At 44.0% G+C, this 16,351-nt stretch overlaps 1 protein-coding gene across 1 annotated transcript in view; it reads left to right on the forward strand.

Annotated features, from left to right (window-relative positions):
* LOC308301406 (cingulin-like) overlaps window positions 1–16,351 on the forward strand; it is an 82,248-nt gene that overhangs the window by 52,280 nt on the left and 13,617 nt on the right. Inside the window, exons 12-18 of the mRNA XM_080745386.1 lie at window positions 4,788–4,936; window positions 5,464–5,584; window positions 6,025–6,237; window positions 9,018–9,239; window positions 12,140–12,388; window positions 14,236–14,406; window positions 16,065–16,226. Coding sequence (XP_080601512.1) covers window positions 4,788–4,936; window positions 5,464–5,584; window positions 6,025–6,237; window positions 9,018–9,239; window positions 12,140–12,388; window positions 14,236–14,406; window positions 16,065–16,226 — 1,287 coding nt within the window. The remainder of the gene's footprint in view (window positions 1–4,787; window positions 4,937–5,463; window positions 5,585–6,024; window positions 6,238–9,017; window positions 9,240–12,139; window positions 12,389–14,235; window positions 14,407–16,064; window positions 16,227–16,351) is intronic.

Consider the following 16,351-nt stretch of genomic DNA (forward strand, 5'->3'; position numbering starts at 1 on the left):
ATAACTCTTACCGTCATGTCGCTGTTGGGAGTGGAGGTACTGGGAGTGTAGAATGTTGATGCGTTCTGTTTGTGTGTAAGAAAGCAGAATGTTAGTTACAACTAAACACAATAAAACATTTTAGTTAAAAATAAAAACAATAAGGGGGCACGGTGGCGCAGTCAGTAGTGCTGTCGCCTCACAGCTAGAAGGTCCTGGGTTTCGATTCCCGCCGGGGGACACTGTGGGTGCTGGGGGCGTGTTCCCTCCTCCGCGTCATCAGTGCCCACACCCTAGGTGGGGTTGGCAAAAGGGCCTTTCTGTGTGGAGTTTGCATGTTCTCCCCGTGTCTCCTAGGGTAGATACCCTCACAAAAACATGCAGTAATCCTGATCTCTATAAAGCCTCCCCCTGGCCAGCCGGGGCGCCTGGTGGAGGGGAATGGAACTGGTTGGAATAACGTGTTCCTTCCACGCGCTACGTCCAACCGGGGAAGCTCCCCCTGTCAGGTGATAAGAAGCGGACTGCTCACTCCTCATGCATTGAAGGAAGCATGAGCTCAGTTCGGGGCCCTCCCCAGGTTGGCAGAGGGAGAGTAGAGCCCAGGATCACAGCTTAGGCAATTGGCACCGGGTGAAAAAATGGGTTACAAAAATCGTGGGATAAAAATTTAGAAAAAATAAATAAAAACAATATAGCTTACATCACATATGGGTGTCGCTATTAATTCAGGTGTGAAGTCACTGATGTCAGGCACAGGGTTAGCTCGAAGGCCAGCCGAGAGGGTCAAAATCCCAAGCAGAATGGTGAAGAGATGCTCCATTGTCATGGTGGTACCTTCTAACCTGTGATGGACCTCTTATATACAATGTGGGAGCTCCCGGCCAGCAGGCTGGTCCCGTGGGAACCAACACGCGGGCATCGGACGGATCGGAGACTCCGATGGAAGCTCGTCTGACGACCACCCGAGAGAGGGGTGGAAAAGACTCAGATTCAGATTCCTTTATTTACCATTGTGTAATACACATAGGAATTTGTTTTATTTGTTTTATTTACCATTGTGTAATACACATAGGAATTTGTTTTATTTGTTTTATTTACCATTGTGTAATACACATAGGAATTTGTTTTGGCAAGTGTGCATTCAATCAGTCCACTTTTTTTCACATATAACATGCGAACAACAACACAAAACACGTGCAAGAAATAAATAAATATATGATATAAGGTAAAGTGCCGTAGTGTTCAGTCCAGTAGTGCAACATAGTCACATTATAGTCCTTTTTCTGGTATCCCTAGGGGGCAGGGGAAAAAGGGAAACCAGCGTCCGTGAGCAGCCTGGCGGCTGAGGGGAAAAAACTGCGTTTGTATCGCTCTGTCTTGGCCGCCAGATGCCGCATCCTTCTCCCAGAGGGGAGCAGGGTGAGGAGGCCGTGGCCAGGGTGGGAGGTGTCGGCCATGATCTTTCTTGCCCTCCTCAGCGCCCTGGAGTCGTGCAGGGACTTGAGGGAGGGCAGGGGACGGCCGATCACCCTCTCCGCAGAGCGTATCACCCGCTGCAGCTTGATGAGATCTTTTGCAGCTGCAGCGGGGAACCAGGTGAGGATGGAGTGAGTGAGGATGGATTCTATGATGGCCGTGTAGAACTGGGTCATCATGGCCCTCGACTCGATGTTAAGTTCCCACTTCAGATCCCTGGAGATGATCATCCCCAGGAACTTGCAGGACTCCACAGCGTTCACCTGGATGCCTTCCAGCATGATGGGAGGGGGCGGGGCTGGGTCCCTCCTGAAGTCCAACACCATCTCCACTGTCTTCAGGGCATTTAGCTCCAGGTTGTTGTTGTTACACCAAATCCGCAGCCGCTCGATCTCCCTCCTGTAGGCTGACTCGTCCTCGTTAGAGGTGAGGCCTACCAAGGTGGTGTCGTCCGCAAACTTGAGGAGCTTGACCGACGGGTGGAGAGAAACACAGCTGTTGGTGTAAAGGGAGAACAGTAGAGGGGACAGAACACAGCCCTGTGGGGAACCGGTGCTGGTGGACCTAGAGCTGGAAATGTTCTTCCCCAGCTTCACCCGCTGAGACCTGTTGGTCAGAAAATCCATAATCCACTTGCGAGTGGAGGCAGGTACTTGCAGCAGGGACAGCTGGTGCTCCAGGAAGGCCGAACTGAAGTCGACGAACAGGATCCTGGCATAGCTGCCGGCAGTGTCCAGATGTTTCAAGGTGTAGTGCAGAGCCATGTTCACGGCGTCCTCCGTGGATCTGTTCGCTCTGTATGCAAACTGCAGCGGGTCCAGCACAGGATCAGTGATGCGCTTCAGATGGGCCAGGACAAGACGCTCCAGGACCTTCATGACCACAGAGGTCAGGGCGACGGGTCTATAGTCATTTAGGCCTGTGACCTTGGCCTTCTTGGGGACAGGAATGATGGTCGAGGCCTTGAAGCATGCTGGGACATGAAGATGTGGGTGAACACCGGGGCGAGCTGGTCATAGTTATAGTGCCACCATGAGGCGGATTTCAAAAATTTGAAGTGGCATTTCTTCCTCGGCCAAGTGGGAACGTGTGTGCGCGATTTCATGTTAATTGCACTCTGCGTTTGTGATTTGAGGCATTTTGTCCAAAACGGACCAATCTTACAAACTTTGAAAGCCAATCTCAGCCAATCAGGATGGAATATGGACAATCAGACAGATCCATGTCGATCACATGACTGTAGAGATACTGTCTACCGATTTGCGTGATTTTTGGACAAAATCTGTAGGAGTAGTGTACAGAAATGTGTTTTGCAAACATGGGCCTCATGGTGGCGCTAGAACAGGGCCACAAAATCTGTAGGAGTACTGGCCAAAAGGTAGTTTTGCACAAATTGGCCTCCTGGTGGCGCTAGAACAGGCCCCTGTGAAAAATGTAGGGCAGAGGTTCTGAATTGGCATCCAGGGAGTGCGCTTACAAAGTTTGAAACTGATCGGTGTAGTTATAGGTAAAACCACAAATCGGGCTGTTATAGCGCCACCATGAGGCTGATTTCAAAAATTTGAAGTGGCATTTCTTCCTCTGCCTAGTGGGAACGTGTGTGCGTTAATTGCACTCTGCATTTGTGATTTGAGGCATTTTGTCCAAAATGGACCAATCTTACAAACTTTGAAAGACAGTCTCAGCCAATCAGGATGGAATATGGACAATCAGACAGATCCGTGTCGATCACATGACTGTAGAGACACCGTCTACCGATTTGCGTGATTTTTGGACAAAATCTGTAGGAGTAGTGTACAGAAATGTGTTTTCTAGAACAGGGCCATTTGAAAAATGTGGGACAGAGGTTCTAAATTGGCATCCAGGGAGTGCGCTTACAAAGTTTGAAACTGATCGGTGGAGTTATAGGTAAAACCACAAATCGGCCTGTTATAGCGCCACCATGAGGCTGATTTCAAAAATTTGATCAGAAATGTGTTTTGCAAACATCGGCCTCAAGGTGGCGCTAGAACAGGGCCATTAGATGGGCCATTAAATGTGGGGCAGAGGTTCTGAATTGGCATCCAAGGAGTGTGTGTACTCATTTTGGCAGCGACCGGGCCAACAGTGCCGGAGATTAGCTGGTAACAAACTTGGAGGACGGACGCACGGACGGACGCACGAACGGACGCACGCACGCACGGACAGGGGCGAAAACATACTCTCCCCCTGCCTTCGGCTGGTGGAGACAATAATAATACTTTTTCCACCACTGCATTTGAGTAGCCTAATATGTACTTAGTGCCTTTGCAATGCAGGTGATTCATTTGAATTATGTGTTTCCTTGCTGGATGGTGAAGTTAAGACTGACCAATGAGTTTCCACGCCACACTAAAGGAAGTTGGATGGGTTTGTGGTTGAGGAAATTCACCGGGCTCACGCTAGCCGTTTTGAAAAGTCGGGCGCTCCGCACGCTACAGGATTCTATTCAGATTGAGTCGGGCCTGAACAAAGCAATAATACATAATATAATGAATACACGGGGGCTGTTCTTCGCCTTGCAACACGCACGTACGCACACACAAACACACAAACACATTAACGTTAGCCTATCCACACAACACACCATCGCATTGCTTCGCCCAATGGAGAAAAAAAAAAAACCCCTCAATAAGGAATTTGCGTCCCATTTTGATGATAATATAAGTTCACTTTGACACGTTTCTTGTCCATCCATGCCTCTGTTCAACTCTCTGACTTTTACCCTCTCTCTATCACTGCTAAACTTGTCAAGTGCTGCGTGCTGTGTCTGCTTCTCATGGTGCCTGATTTATGATTAGTCGTATGACTGTGTGGCACACAGAACATTAGATTTCCAAGATCAAACTGTGTCCCTCCGCGCCACATTGTAGGGATTGTAGGTCAGGCAGTGGGCGTGTACTTGCAAGAGCAAAGCGAGATGTGTCGTGTCACTTGTGTGCTGTTCCCAGTCTGTGACTGGTAGTGACTATTTCTGTTGATATAAAACAAACCCGCTACCATTGAGTTTTAATTCCCATCGCAAGCAATCATGATACAACCTGGGCGGATGGATGTGGACGGTATGAAAAGTGTGTCTGCATGTGTGCGTGCGCATGAATATGTGTGAGCGAGAGAGAGAGAGGGAAGGAGGGAGGGAGGGAAAGATGGAGAGAGAAAAAGAGAGAGAGATCTGTCGGATCAGCAGCTGTCTTTCTCTCGGTCAGCTGCTGCTCTTCCAGACGAGTAGGGATCCCAGAAAAATATCAAACATTTTTTAAAAGAGTCGGGGGCCAAATACATACTATGCTAACATGGTTGCATCATGTCAGTCTCAGGCCGGCATCGAGGCGGAGCGGCAGCGGGTCAACACGTCCGTCCGCTCGCTGCACCAGCAGCTGGACGACTGCAGGGACGAGAGCAGCCACTGGATGGAGCAGTTTCACACCACCAGGGACGAACTGCGCTCCACCAAGCAGGAGTGAGTACAGCACGCAATACAAGCATTTCCCATAGTATTCTCAGAACCTCACCAAATGCAGTGCAATAAACCGTCATTGTGTGAAAACCCTGTATGTCCAAAACATTTATCGTTTTTTTGCATTTATCGTTTTAACAATGATTTAAACTAGTGGAAACAGCCGATCTACAAGCACACAACGCCTCGCACCGCGACGCACCGCCTTGTATGATGAAGCAGGGCTTTACTTTACGAAAGAACGTAGAAATTTGAAACTTGGATATACGAGGTGATATTTAGGCCAGATCTGACTAGTCGTGGTTTGACTTGATCTGGCCCCAGTCGAGACATCACTGATTGGTCCAGGGGTCCTCCTGACCGTGCTTGCTGGGATATATCTCCTCCGTCATGCAGAGGTGTCACTTGAAGTGAAGTGTGAAATTTGAAGTGAGCGGTAGATTTGAGCTGTGTGTGTGTGTGTGTGTGTGTGTGTGTGTGTGTGTGTGTGTGTGCGCGTGTGTGCGTGTGCGTATGTGTGTGTGTGTCAGGCTGCTCCAGGCTCGACTGGAGAAGGAGGAGTTTGAGGAGGAGCTGAAGGAGCTGCAGGAGAGACTGAACACCATGAAGCAACACATACCTGACCACACACACACTGACAACCTGAACAAGGTAACACATACCTGACCACACACACACTGACTGCCTGAACAAGGTGACACGCACGCTCACACACACACACACACACACACACACACACACACACACACACGCACATTGGCAGGTGTGTAACTTAAAGGAGTAGTTCACCCCCAAAATGACTTTTTTTCTATTGATTACTCACACCATGGAGACTTGAGTTCAATAATATATATATATTTTTGTTGCATTCCTAAGACAAAAATGTTGACACTGGCAAGGCCCGCCGAAATACATTTGCGTCGACAAAATCAACTGTAGATTTAGTCGACTAAAATTAAATCGATCCGTGTGTGTGTGTGTGTGTGTGTGTGTGTGTGTGTGTGTGTGTGTGTGTGTGTGTGTGTGTGTGTGTGTGTGTGTGTGTGTGTGTGTGTGTGTGTGTGTGTGTGTGTGCGTGTGTGCGTGTGCAGGAGGTGGAGCGTTGCCGCGCTGAGCTGCAGGGCTCCAAGGTGGAGGTGGAGAAGCACAGGTCAGAGATGGACAAGAAGGTTCTGGAGCTCATCCACACCAAGAAAGCCCACCAGGAGCTGGAGGCGGAGCTCAAGTATGAGATTGACAGGCTGATCAACCAATTGCAGAAGGCCAAAGAGGACTGCGCCAAGGCACAGGAGAAGAATAAGAAGGTTGGTTGCGTGATGCGTTGTTTCCACTAAAACGTTGAACCACCTGAGTGTGAACTTTTTGTTATAGCTGAGCTATATGAATACGGTCAGTAAGTAGATAGATAGATAGATAGATAGATAGATAGATAGATAGATAGATAGATAGATAGATTATCCCAAGGGGGAAATTCAGTTGTCCATATATACCCTAAGTATAGGGTTTTAGTGGTTAATGGTGGTGTGTTTTTGCTTAAAGTAAATGTTAAAGTGTTAGTTCACCTATTTTTGACATAAAGCTGTGTGAAATACTTGCCATTAAAACAGTGGTTAAAAATGTATTCATTGATTAACAGAGTCCCGTGGTCAGAGTTCTGGTCAGTTTCTAATGAATATTAAGTTGTTCCAATGGGGTGGGGGCCATTTGGCGTGGCCCAATCATTGAAAATAGATGAATCCACAAAACTAGCGTCATTTGTATTGTTGGCCTATTTCTACCATATAGAGCGAGGTTTCGTTCTGATCAGCTGACTGCAAAGCACCTTGTTTTGGGGAAATATGTTGCAGCGGCGTAGTGATACTGGACACAAAAAATAGTACCATGTGACAGAGGGGTCAAAGTTGAACGAAAGTTGGTCTATTTGGTAGAAATAGGTCAACAATACAAATGACGCTAGTTTTGTGGATTCATCTATTTTTAATGATTGGGCCATGAGCCCCATGCCAAATCACCAGAACTACTTTATATTCATCTAAAACTGACCAGAACTCTGACCACGGGACTCTGGTAATGAATTAATACATTTGTAACCACTGTTTTAATGGCAAGTATTTCACACAGCTTTATGTAAAAAATAGGTGAACTAACACATTAAATAGCTCTATATTGTCATAGTACTCATAGCTATAGAGTGTTTGAACAGAGGTCACCCGCTCGCTCCACTGCTCAAACTCAAATAATATGCACACGCACTTGAATATATGTATTTTTAAAGAGATGGGGGTCTGTGGCCAAATACATATCATTTTGGGAGTCCTTCACATGAAAAGGTTTGAGAACCATTGACATAGTAGTCTCTCAAGAACAGACTAACTGATCTCCAGTTAAGTGAAAGGGACCTTTTCTTTGAAGATAGCTGGCCAGATTGCTGACATATAGAAACATAGTTTAAAAAAAAAAAAGACACTTATAGAATCGGGGTCAAAATTCTAATTGTCACGATTTCTCAAAACTTGGTGCCGCGCTGCGAGCTTGTAGATCTGCTTTTTTCAATAGTTAAAGGAGTAGTTCACCTCCAAAATGACTTTTTTTATATTGATTAGTCACGCCATGGAGACTAGAGTTCAATAATTTTTGGGGTTTTTTGTCACATTCCTAAGACAAAAATGTGATAACAATAAATTTACCCCCATTCATTCCGGATGGGGACCCGTTTCGAAACGGGTCACCATCCGGAATCAATGGGGGTAAATTTACTCGAATCAAATTTTTGTCTTAGGAATGTGACAAAAACCAAAAAATATTATTGAACTCTACTCTCCATGGCATGACTAATCAATAGAAAAAAAGTCATTTTGGGGGTGAACTACTCCTTTAAAGCTTAAAGTAATATTCTACCACTTTTTCTAGTCACATGTTCAAATACTGGATTCTGATTGGCTAAATTCCGGAGGTTATGGCAGAACAACCGCCGCAGTTGTGTGAGGACGAGATCAATGCGCCTCAGTGTACATCCGGGGACTTCAGGAGGTAGTCGGAACACCTTTCCCCCAACCAACATATGACGGTCGTAGCGGTCCTATGTTTACTAACGTGCGTACGACGTCGCCGATTTATTTGGATCCAATGCAATCCGCCAACTTTAAAGCCCCTTTTCTCTGAACCTATGCCTTTCTGGAAGCGAACAGCCTCTATTTACGGCCGGAACGGTCCTTCTAACTGACGTTAGCTTAGCTGTATGCTAGACATCTTTCTCTGCATGGAGTTGGCGTCATCTGGTGGTGAGTAGAAGATGTTGTTTGTGGAACTATTTGCTGTCGTCGCGGAAGTTTTATAGGCAATAATGATTGTAACTTAATATCCTTGCAAGTTACAACTATGTGTTTTCTTTCATGTATACGGAAAAAAGTGGTAGAAAAGCTATTTACCACTCGGGGTCGGACATTATGCTCTGATAATGTCCTGTGTGAGGGTGTTATCGGACTCGGCTTCGCCTCGTCCGATCACCCCCTCACACAGGACATTATCAGAGCATAATGTCCTCTCACTCGGGGTAAATTGCTTACATACGCAATAATGTGTACTACTAGGGCATTCACGAATAGTGATTTTTAGTATTCGAATTATTCGACCTCAAAGTATTCGAATAGTTGAATATTCGACAGGACTGTCAAATATTAAGTAAGCAAGGACGCGAACATTGTGAAAATAGCAGATCTGCTATTTTCACAATATGTATCTGTGGAACCGAGTCACATTAAATGTAATACCTACAATTCCAAGTGCTTGTCAGGGTGGGGGTCCCCAGTTCAAATATGTTTATTTTGGGGGTCACGGCCTAAAAAGGTTTGAGAACCCCTGGTATAGAGCATTAACAAATTCATCCACCAGGGGCATTGGCAACTCATTCTTATGACTTACTATCTAGCCAAGCTTTATAAACTATATATTAAAAAAAAAAAAAAAAAGCGAATATTCGACTTTGGTGAACGACGTCGATTAGTGACTTTGATATGCAAATATTCGAATATTTGAATATTTGGTGAATGCCCTAATGTGTACCCGGTTGCTTGCACCGTCACAGCTCCCTGACCCGGCGGTGATGTCGGAGCTGGAGGTGAAGCTGGCGGAGTCCAGAGGAGAGGTGGGGCTGCTCAGAGACAAGCTGTCCTCCTGCGAGGCGGAGCTGGACACCAGCAGGACGCAGTGCAGCACGGCCCGCATGGAGCTGAAGGAGGCCCGCGACATGCTGCACGAGACGGAGAAGAGCAGCGCTCGCCTCCGAGACAAGATCTCATCCCTGGAGGTAGTAGGGCTGTTCCATTTGGACTAAACATAAAATCCTGATTTATTCCTCAGATTTCATCGATTTTCGATTATGATTTCGATTTTTGGACATACAAGGTTTTCACACGACAATGACAATATATTGTTTAAAATTGTATTTATTTATTTTGTTTAGTTATTCTTTTTACAATTTGGGGATTAAAAAAGTAAGAACTTTCACAAGATGTTCTTCTGCTCTTGAATAGACAAATCTCATCCTGAAAGATAACCGGTAACCTCAAAGTTGAATTGGCTTATTCTTATTCTTTCCTAAATGTTCAAATCATACTATATTTTTCACAACATTATCCAAATTCCTTTCACATTTTCGGAAAAATAGACAATTTAACATTGAGGGGCTCACAATGCCCACCAGAATTACCCTACGGTAATTGAAGTGAAAATCGATTTGACGATTTAATTAAATTTTTTAAATCTTCCAAAAAAAAAATCCAATTTGGATAAAATCGATTAATCGCCCAGCCCTACCTGGAGGTAACAGTGCTGGGAAGAGGATTGTCTCTTTACTGTGTTGGGTTCAGTGGTGGAACAAGTACATACCTTACCTGAGTAAAAGTTATCAATACTGCAATATAGAAATACTCTGCTACAAGTAAAAGTCCGGAATTCAAAATATACTTGATTAACTCATACCCTGCCAAAAAATATGTTTCTATGATAAAAACGTCTTTAAAACGTCTTTTTCACTATGGACCTCCCTGCCAGACGTCTTCTGAACGTCTTTTTTTTAAAAATAATAATAAAAAAAAAAAAAAGAAATTGAAAAAAAATGTTTTGAAAAAAAATTTTTTGGACCTCCAACAGTGTACTAGGCATGATCGCGATCGCGAAATTGCATGTTTAACCCCCATACCAACCCCATCTTTCAAACATGGCAGCCATGTTTGTTTACATTTGAAGAAAACATAAGGGCTCCTTTCTCCTGAATGCCTGAACGGATTTCCAAGCGGATTTTTTTGTTTGAAAGCTGTGAAAAGCATGCACATGCATAGTGCATGATCTGTGAACGAATGTGTGCACCAGCGTGCACACTATTTTTTTAACCCTTTGTTGGCGAACCGGCAATATAAGAGGTCATCCCACTTTAAATATGGCACCGACTGAGTTAAAAGTATGAACGTGTTGGCATCAAAATGTACTTAAAGTATCAAAGGTAAAAGTACCAAATGTTTGAAAATAGCAGATCTACAAGCTATTTTAAAATAGCCAAGGAATAAAATAGGCCTAAAGTGGTTGATGTGTATGTTTTAATATTATAATTTATATAAGTATCCAGTAACTAAAGTTTTCAAATAAATGTAGTGGAGTAAAAGTACAATATTTGGATCTGAGATGTAGTGGCGTAGAAGTAAAATTGGAAATACTCAAAAAAAAAGTACAAATACCTTCAAATTGTACTTAAGTACATTATTTAAGTAAATGTACTTAGTTACTTTACAACACTGGTTGGGTTGTATGCTACTGTTCCGGTTGTGTCTCTATCGGACGGGCAGTGAAAACTAATATCCCCCTGAGACAATTAAAAGCTAAACCAAACTAATCCTAGCTAAACTGAACTAATCTACATTAATCTCAGCTAATCCATACTAATCTAAACTAATCTAATATCCCACCTCTACTCAATGCCACAAAGCCTCTCTAAAGTGTTCCTCTCTTTCTGGAACCATATGTTAGAAATACGTGCCCGACAAAGATGGAGGGAGGATGTGTTTAAATGCTTTAATTCAGATAGGTTAGGAAGGATAGAGCTTGAATGGAACACTACTTGATGTGAAGAGTGCACACTGCAGTTACAAGAAGAGTCACTAGAGGGCAGAAGAGCACTTTGATGCTCACAATGCAGCGCAATGTGAGCATGTAGATCTGCTATTTTTGAAAGATCATGACAATTTGTGCAAATCTTTGAATAAAATATGTGTATTTTTAAAGTGAACGTTTGTAACTCAAATTCTGCTGATCTGGGTGGTCCCTGGAACTAAATATTTTGAGATGGGGGTCCATGGCCAAATACAAATAAAAAAAATGTTGAGAACCACTGGCATAGAAACATAGTTAAAAAAAAACCTTAGAAGGATTCAGAAGACACTTTTGACCAGATAGAATCTGGTCAAAAATAAAGAGACATTTTGGTACTTTAAGTACATTTTGATGCCAATACTTTACTATACTGCATTTTGAATTCCAGACTTCTACCTGTAACTCAGTACTTCTACATTGCAGTATTGATACCTTTATTTAAGTACAAAATATGAGTACTTTTTCCACCACTGTGTGTGTGCAGGCCCCCCATGAATGTTCTTCATAGGGGGAGGAGGTTTAACCCATTTAGACTGGGAACGCATTATTACGTATTATTTTGTGCTTTAACTATTGAAAAATAGCAGATATACAAGCTCACAGTGCCGCACTGCGAGCTATTTCAAATCATTCTAAGGTTGTTTTTTTTTATGTTTCCCATCTCAAAATATTTAGTTCCAGGAATCCCCCAGAAGCAACATTTGAGTTACAAATGTTCGCTTAAAAATACATATATTCAAAGATTTGCACACAAGATTTGTCACGACTTTTCAAAAATAGCAGATCTACTAGCTCGCAGCGCGGCACTCGGGGCTGCGCTGTGAGCTTGTATATCTGCTATTTTTCAATAGCTAAAGTATAAAATAATAAAGGCCCCTCCACCTTGCGCCCTAGTAACTCCCACTTGTCCCCCCCCTTGTGACGCCCCTTGTGACGCCCCTGTGTGTGTGTGTGTGTGTGTGTGTGTGTGTGTGTGTGTGTGTGTGTGTGTGTGTGTGTGTGTGTGTGTGTCTGTGTCTGTGTCTGTGCGTGCGTGCGTGCGTGCGTGCGTGCGCGTGCCAGACCCAGCTCCAGGCCAACGCCACAGAGAACTCGGAGTCGGAGCTGAGCCTCCACACGGAGGCCAGGGCCCTGAAGGTGGAGCTGGACGAGGCCAAGAGGAGGGCCTCCCGCCTGGGCCAGGAGCACTACGAGCTCAGCCTGCGCCTGGAGGAGGCCGACAGGGACAGGGAGGCGCTCAGACACACCACCACACAGCTGGAGGACAGCAGGAGGCAGCAGGACAGAGCGCTGGAGAAACTCAAGAACGAGGTGTGCATGGGAGGAGGAGGAGGAGGAGGAGAGCTGATTGTGTTAAAGGAGCTATAGTCATTTTTTTCTTGAAAAACGGGTGCTGAAAAAAAAAAAATCGAAAATATTTTATAAAAAAATAAGCTTCAAACATGTGTTTCTATTCAAAAATGACCACAAAAAGCGTAAAATAATGATAAAATAATCATTTTGGCCATTGTCAGACCGACACTTTGTTTACATTCTAGTCTATTCTTTGATAGTGTTAGACTAGGATGTAAACAAAGTGTGATCGTGCACGCGAAGCGCACAGGGGGGAAGACGACTCGGCCAAAATCCCCACTATATGCCAATGGAGATTGAGATATTTATGGTGAGTTTACGACGGGGGATCGAAAAAAAAAGAAGAAAAAAAAAAACGGCGCCGTCCAAGAAGGAGGGGGGCGCGCTAATGCTTATAATCATAATATTATGTCTCAGATCATAATACAATGATATACATTTCCCGCTAGTCCACAGACAACCATTCTGGCCAGGCTGGGAAAGTGTTAAAATCGTCTCATGTAAGCATTGTGGTCCAAAAAACGGTGTCCTCGATATTGTCGGGGAGGTGGCTCTGTATGGTTTATGATAGTCAGTCACTCATATTTGATACAGTCTGTTTCTGGTGAAAATGTAACTAATTCGGTGACAGTAACATTAGCGTTTTCTCACCATCAGTTGATTCTTCATATACATATGAACGAGTCAAACCGCTGAGATCATTTGTTTATGTTTGGAACACAGTTCTTATATGACGCAATATGAAGAAAAAAAAGACTATGGGAATTCAGAATGGGGAGGGAAAAACGGGAACCAGTTAGGATGTGTAAATGACATCAAACTTTGTTGCTCTATAGTTTTTTTTTTTTTTTTTTTTTTTTACAATTTTATTTATACATTTCCAAGTTTAAAGACAAGACATACAGAACAATACATCACACACATATACGAAATACGCTCCCCGTAAAAAATGTAAAAGAAAAAAGAATACGTCAAACATTCAAAAGAAGGAAAAAGAAAATAAAAATATCTGTACAATAAATCAGGATAATAGAAAAGAAAAAGGTCTTTATACTCCTGTACCAACCTCAGGACGTTTTAGAAAGGTGTAAGAGAAATGGTTGCCACATTTTCCTAAACACTTTCGTCTTAAGAGAAACATCATATCTTATCTTTTCCATCTGCAATAAATTGGTAATTTCTACCAGCCATGTTTTAAAAGAGGGCACCTCCACTCCTTTCCAGAGGGACAGAATATTCCTTTTGGCAATAACCCCTATAGTTAATGATCAAAAGATCACAGAAGACGCTGTATGTTGCGGAACCCGTATAGCTGATCTACAAGCTTGTACATCTGCACTACCGATGGGATGTCATTATTGTAACTGACTGGAACGGCGTGCATGTCACACAGCATGAAGATCATCTGTTGTTGCTGCTTTTGTGTGACACTGTCATCGGATGACGTACAAAATGATTGATCAGACACATATCATCACTGTCGGGCAGAAACCTCGTATCTCCAAGTTTCAAATGTGTACGTTCTTTCGCGAAGCAAAGCCCTGCTTCATCATACAAGACTGTTGCACAAAACTAAAGAAAATAGCCGATCTACAAGCACACAACGCCTCGCACCGCGAGGCGTTGTGTGCTTTTAGATCGGCTATTTTCACTAGATTAAATCATTTTTAAAATGATGAACACAAAACGAACGGTTTTGGACTCACAAGGTTTCCACCTGACAACGACTATGTATAACGCATGTTTGAACGTGTGTGTGTGCGCGCGTGTGTGTGTGTGTGTATGCGTGTGTGTGTGTGTCTCAGTATGGGTCTCTTAGCGTCTCCAGCGGGGAGGAGGCGCAGGCTCTCCGGGCTCAGCTGGAGGAGCAGAGGGAGCGGGCGCGGAGGGAGACGCAGGACACTCAGAGACACGCCACCGAGATGCAGACCTCACTGGAGAGGAACACACAGAGCCTCAGGAGGCTGGAGGAGGAGGTGAGTCCCTGTGCACACAACAATGGCTCAGATTAACCTCGCCCACCAGGCTTTCTGAGAGAAAGCCTGGTGTTCGTTCACAACAGGCCCTTTGGTTTCCGCCTAAAGCGCGGAAACCACTAGAAGAAGCGGCGTCGCTTTGATTTGGTTCCCTCCGTTTGTTTCCCCAATCCCTATTAAAATGCTTGAGTAGCCTAGTGTAGTCTTGCCAGTCGCTAACAGTTGGACTAAAAGATGCATATACCAAACACATTTTTCAAAAGCAAAACTACTCCACATCAAGGAGTTTATTAGGTAGGCCCTAAAAGTATGTCCTTGAGCGCAGGGGAATTATTTTGGGTTAACACTGAATCCGGTTTGATAGTTCCGGCAAATTGTAGTCCTTTCAGTACTACAACATGACGTAAAGTGGTTTCCTCTCCCGACCGGATCAAACCTCGAAAAGTGAAGTGATCCCAGACTAGCTCAGATAGTCATCCTTCATGATGGAATAGCATTTGGGCTGTCAAAACGCTTCAATAAGTACCATTGATAACTGACCGTCTCAGTGGCCTTGTGGTTAGAGCGCCCTGAGACTGGGAGAAAAAAGGCGGTAAAATATAATCGTATACTAAAATTAATAGCACCATTCATCGATAACAATGCCAAAGTATGCCCATTTTCTATGTGTATTTCGTGAGAACGGAAAAAGTCAAGTCTCTCTCAGCCCTAAATGTAATTCAATACAACACAACACATGTCCATAAATATGTTTTATTGCGCCCGTAGGTCACATTTAGTAAGAGAACCTGCAGGTCATGTGAGTGTGTCACGCCTCAGACCCATATATGGACATACTGGGTCAGTCAAGTGGTCTATGATGTCAGACATCAGTCATTTCCATATTTGGGAAAATATATGGCCACATTTTGGCCAACTTAAACAACCAACTGTGAGGCGGAAAATGAATTCCGTCCTTGTCCCTTTTATGTCCACATATGTCCCCTGATGTCATCAATATTAAACCATATCTGGGAATGCCCATATATGGATGGAACACACAAAATATTGTGCAAAACTGTACCAAACATTTTGGGAACACATGTACTGTAACAACGATGAGACACATCACTGTGGGCCCACCATGAATGTTCTTCATAGGGGAGGGGGTTTAACCCATTTAGACTGGGAACGCATTATTGTGTGCTTTAACTATTGAAAAAATAGCAGATCTACAAGCTCACAGCACGCTGCAAGCTTGTAGATCTGCTTTTTTTTATCTTGAAAATGTGTGCAAGTCTTTGAATATTTCAAATCCTTCTAAGGTTTTTTGAAAAAAACTGTTTCTATGTCAGTGGTGCTCAAACCTTTTCATGTGAAGGACCCCCAAAATTATATCTATTTGGCCACGGACCCCCATCTCAAAATATTTAGTTCCAGGGATCCCCCAGAAGCAAAACTTGAGTTACAAATGTTCGCTTAAAAATATATATATATTCAAGATTTGCACACATTGTCACGACTTTTTCAAAAATAGCAGATCTACAAGCTCGCAGCGAGCTTGTATATCTGGTATTTTTCAATATCTAAAGTATAAAATAATTAAGGCCCCTCCACCTTGGGCCCTAGTGACTCAGTCCCACTTTTGACCCCCTTGTGACGCCCCTGTGCGCGACTAGGCCTCCCGCCAGAAGAAGGAGCTGTCTCTGGTGTGCGAGGAGAGGGACAACCACCAGCTGGACAAGGAGCTGCTCACCAACAGACTGCGCCACCTGGAGGCCGAGCTGGAGAACAGCAGGAACGGCCACAGCGACAAGGCCAGGGAGATCCGCAGCCTGGAGGTAAAGATCTGCCACACCACCGCCATGGCAGAGGGACATAATGTATATAATGCATATTAGGGGATATTAATACAACCTAGGAATACATTTGTTACCAAACGATTTCTTCACTAATGTAAAGGTAA

This window comes from Nannobrachium achirus (genome assembly GCF_963921795.1).
Source record: "Nannobrachium achirus genome assembly, chromosome: 2".
Lineage (NCBI taxonomy): Eukaryota > Metazoa > Chordata > Actinopteri > Myctophiformes > Myctophidae > Nannobrachium > Nannobrachium achirus.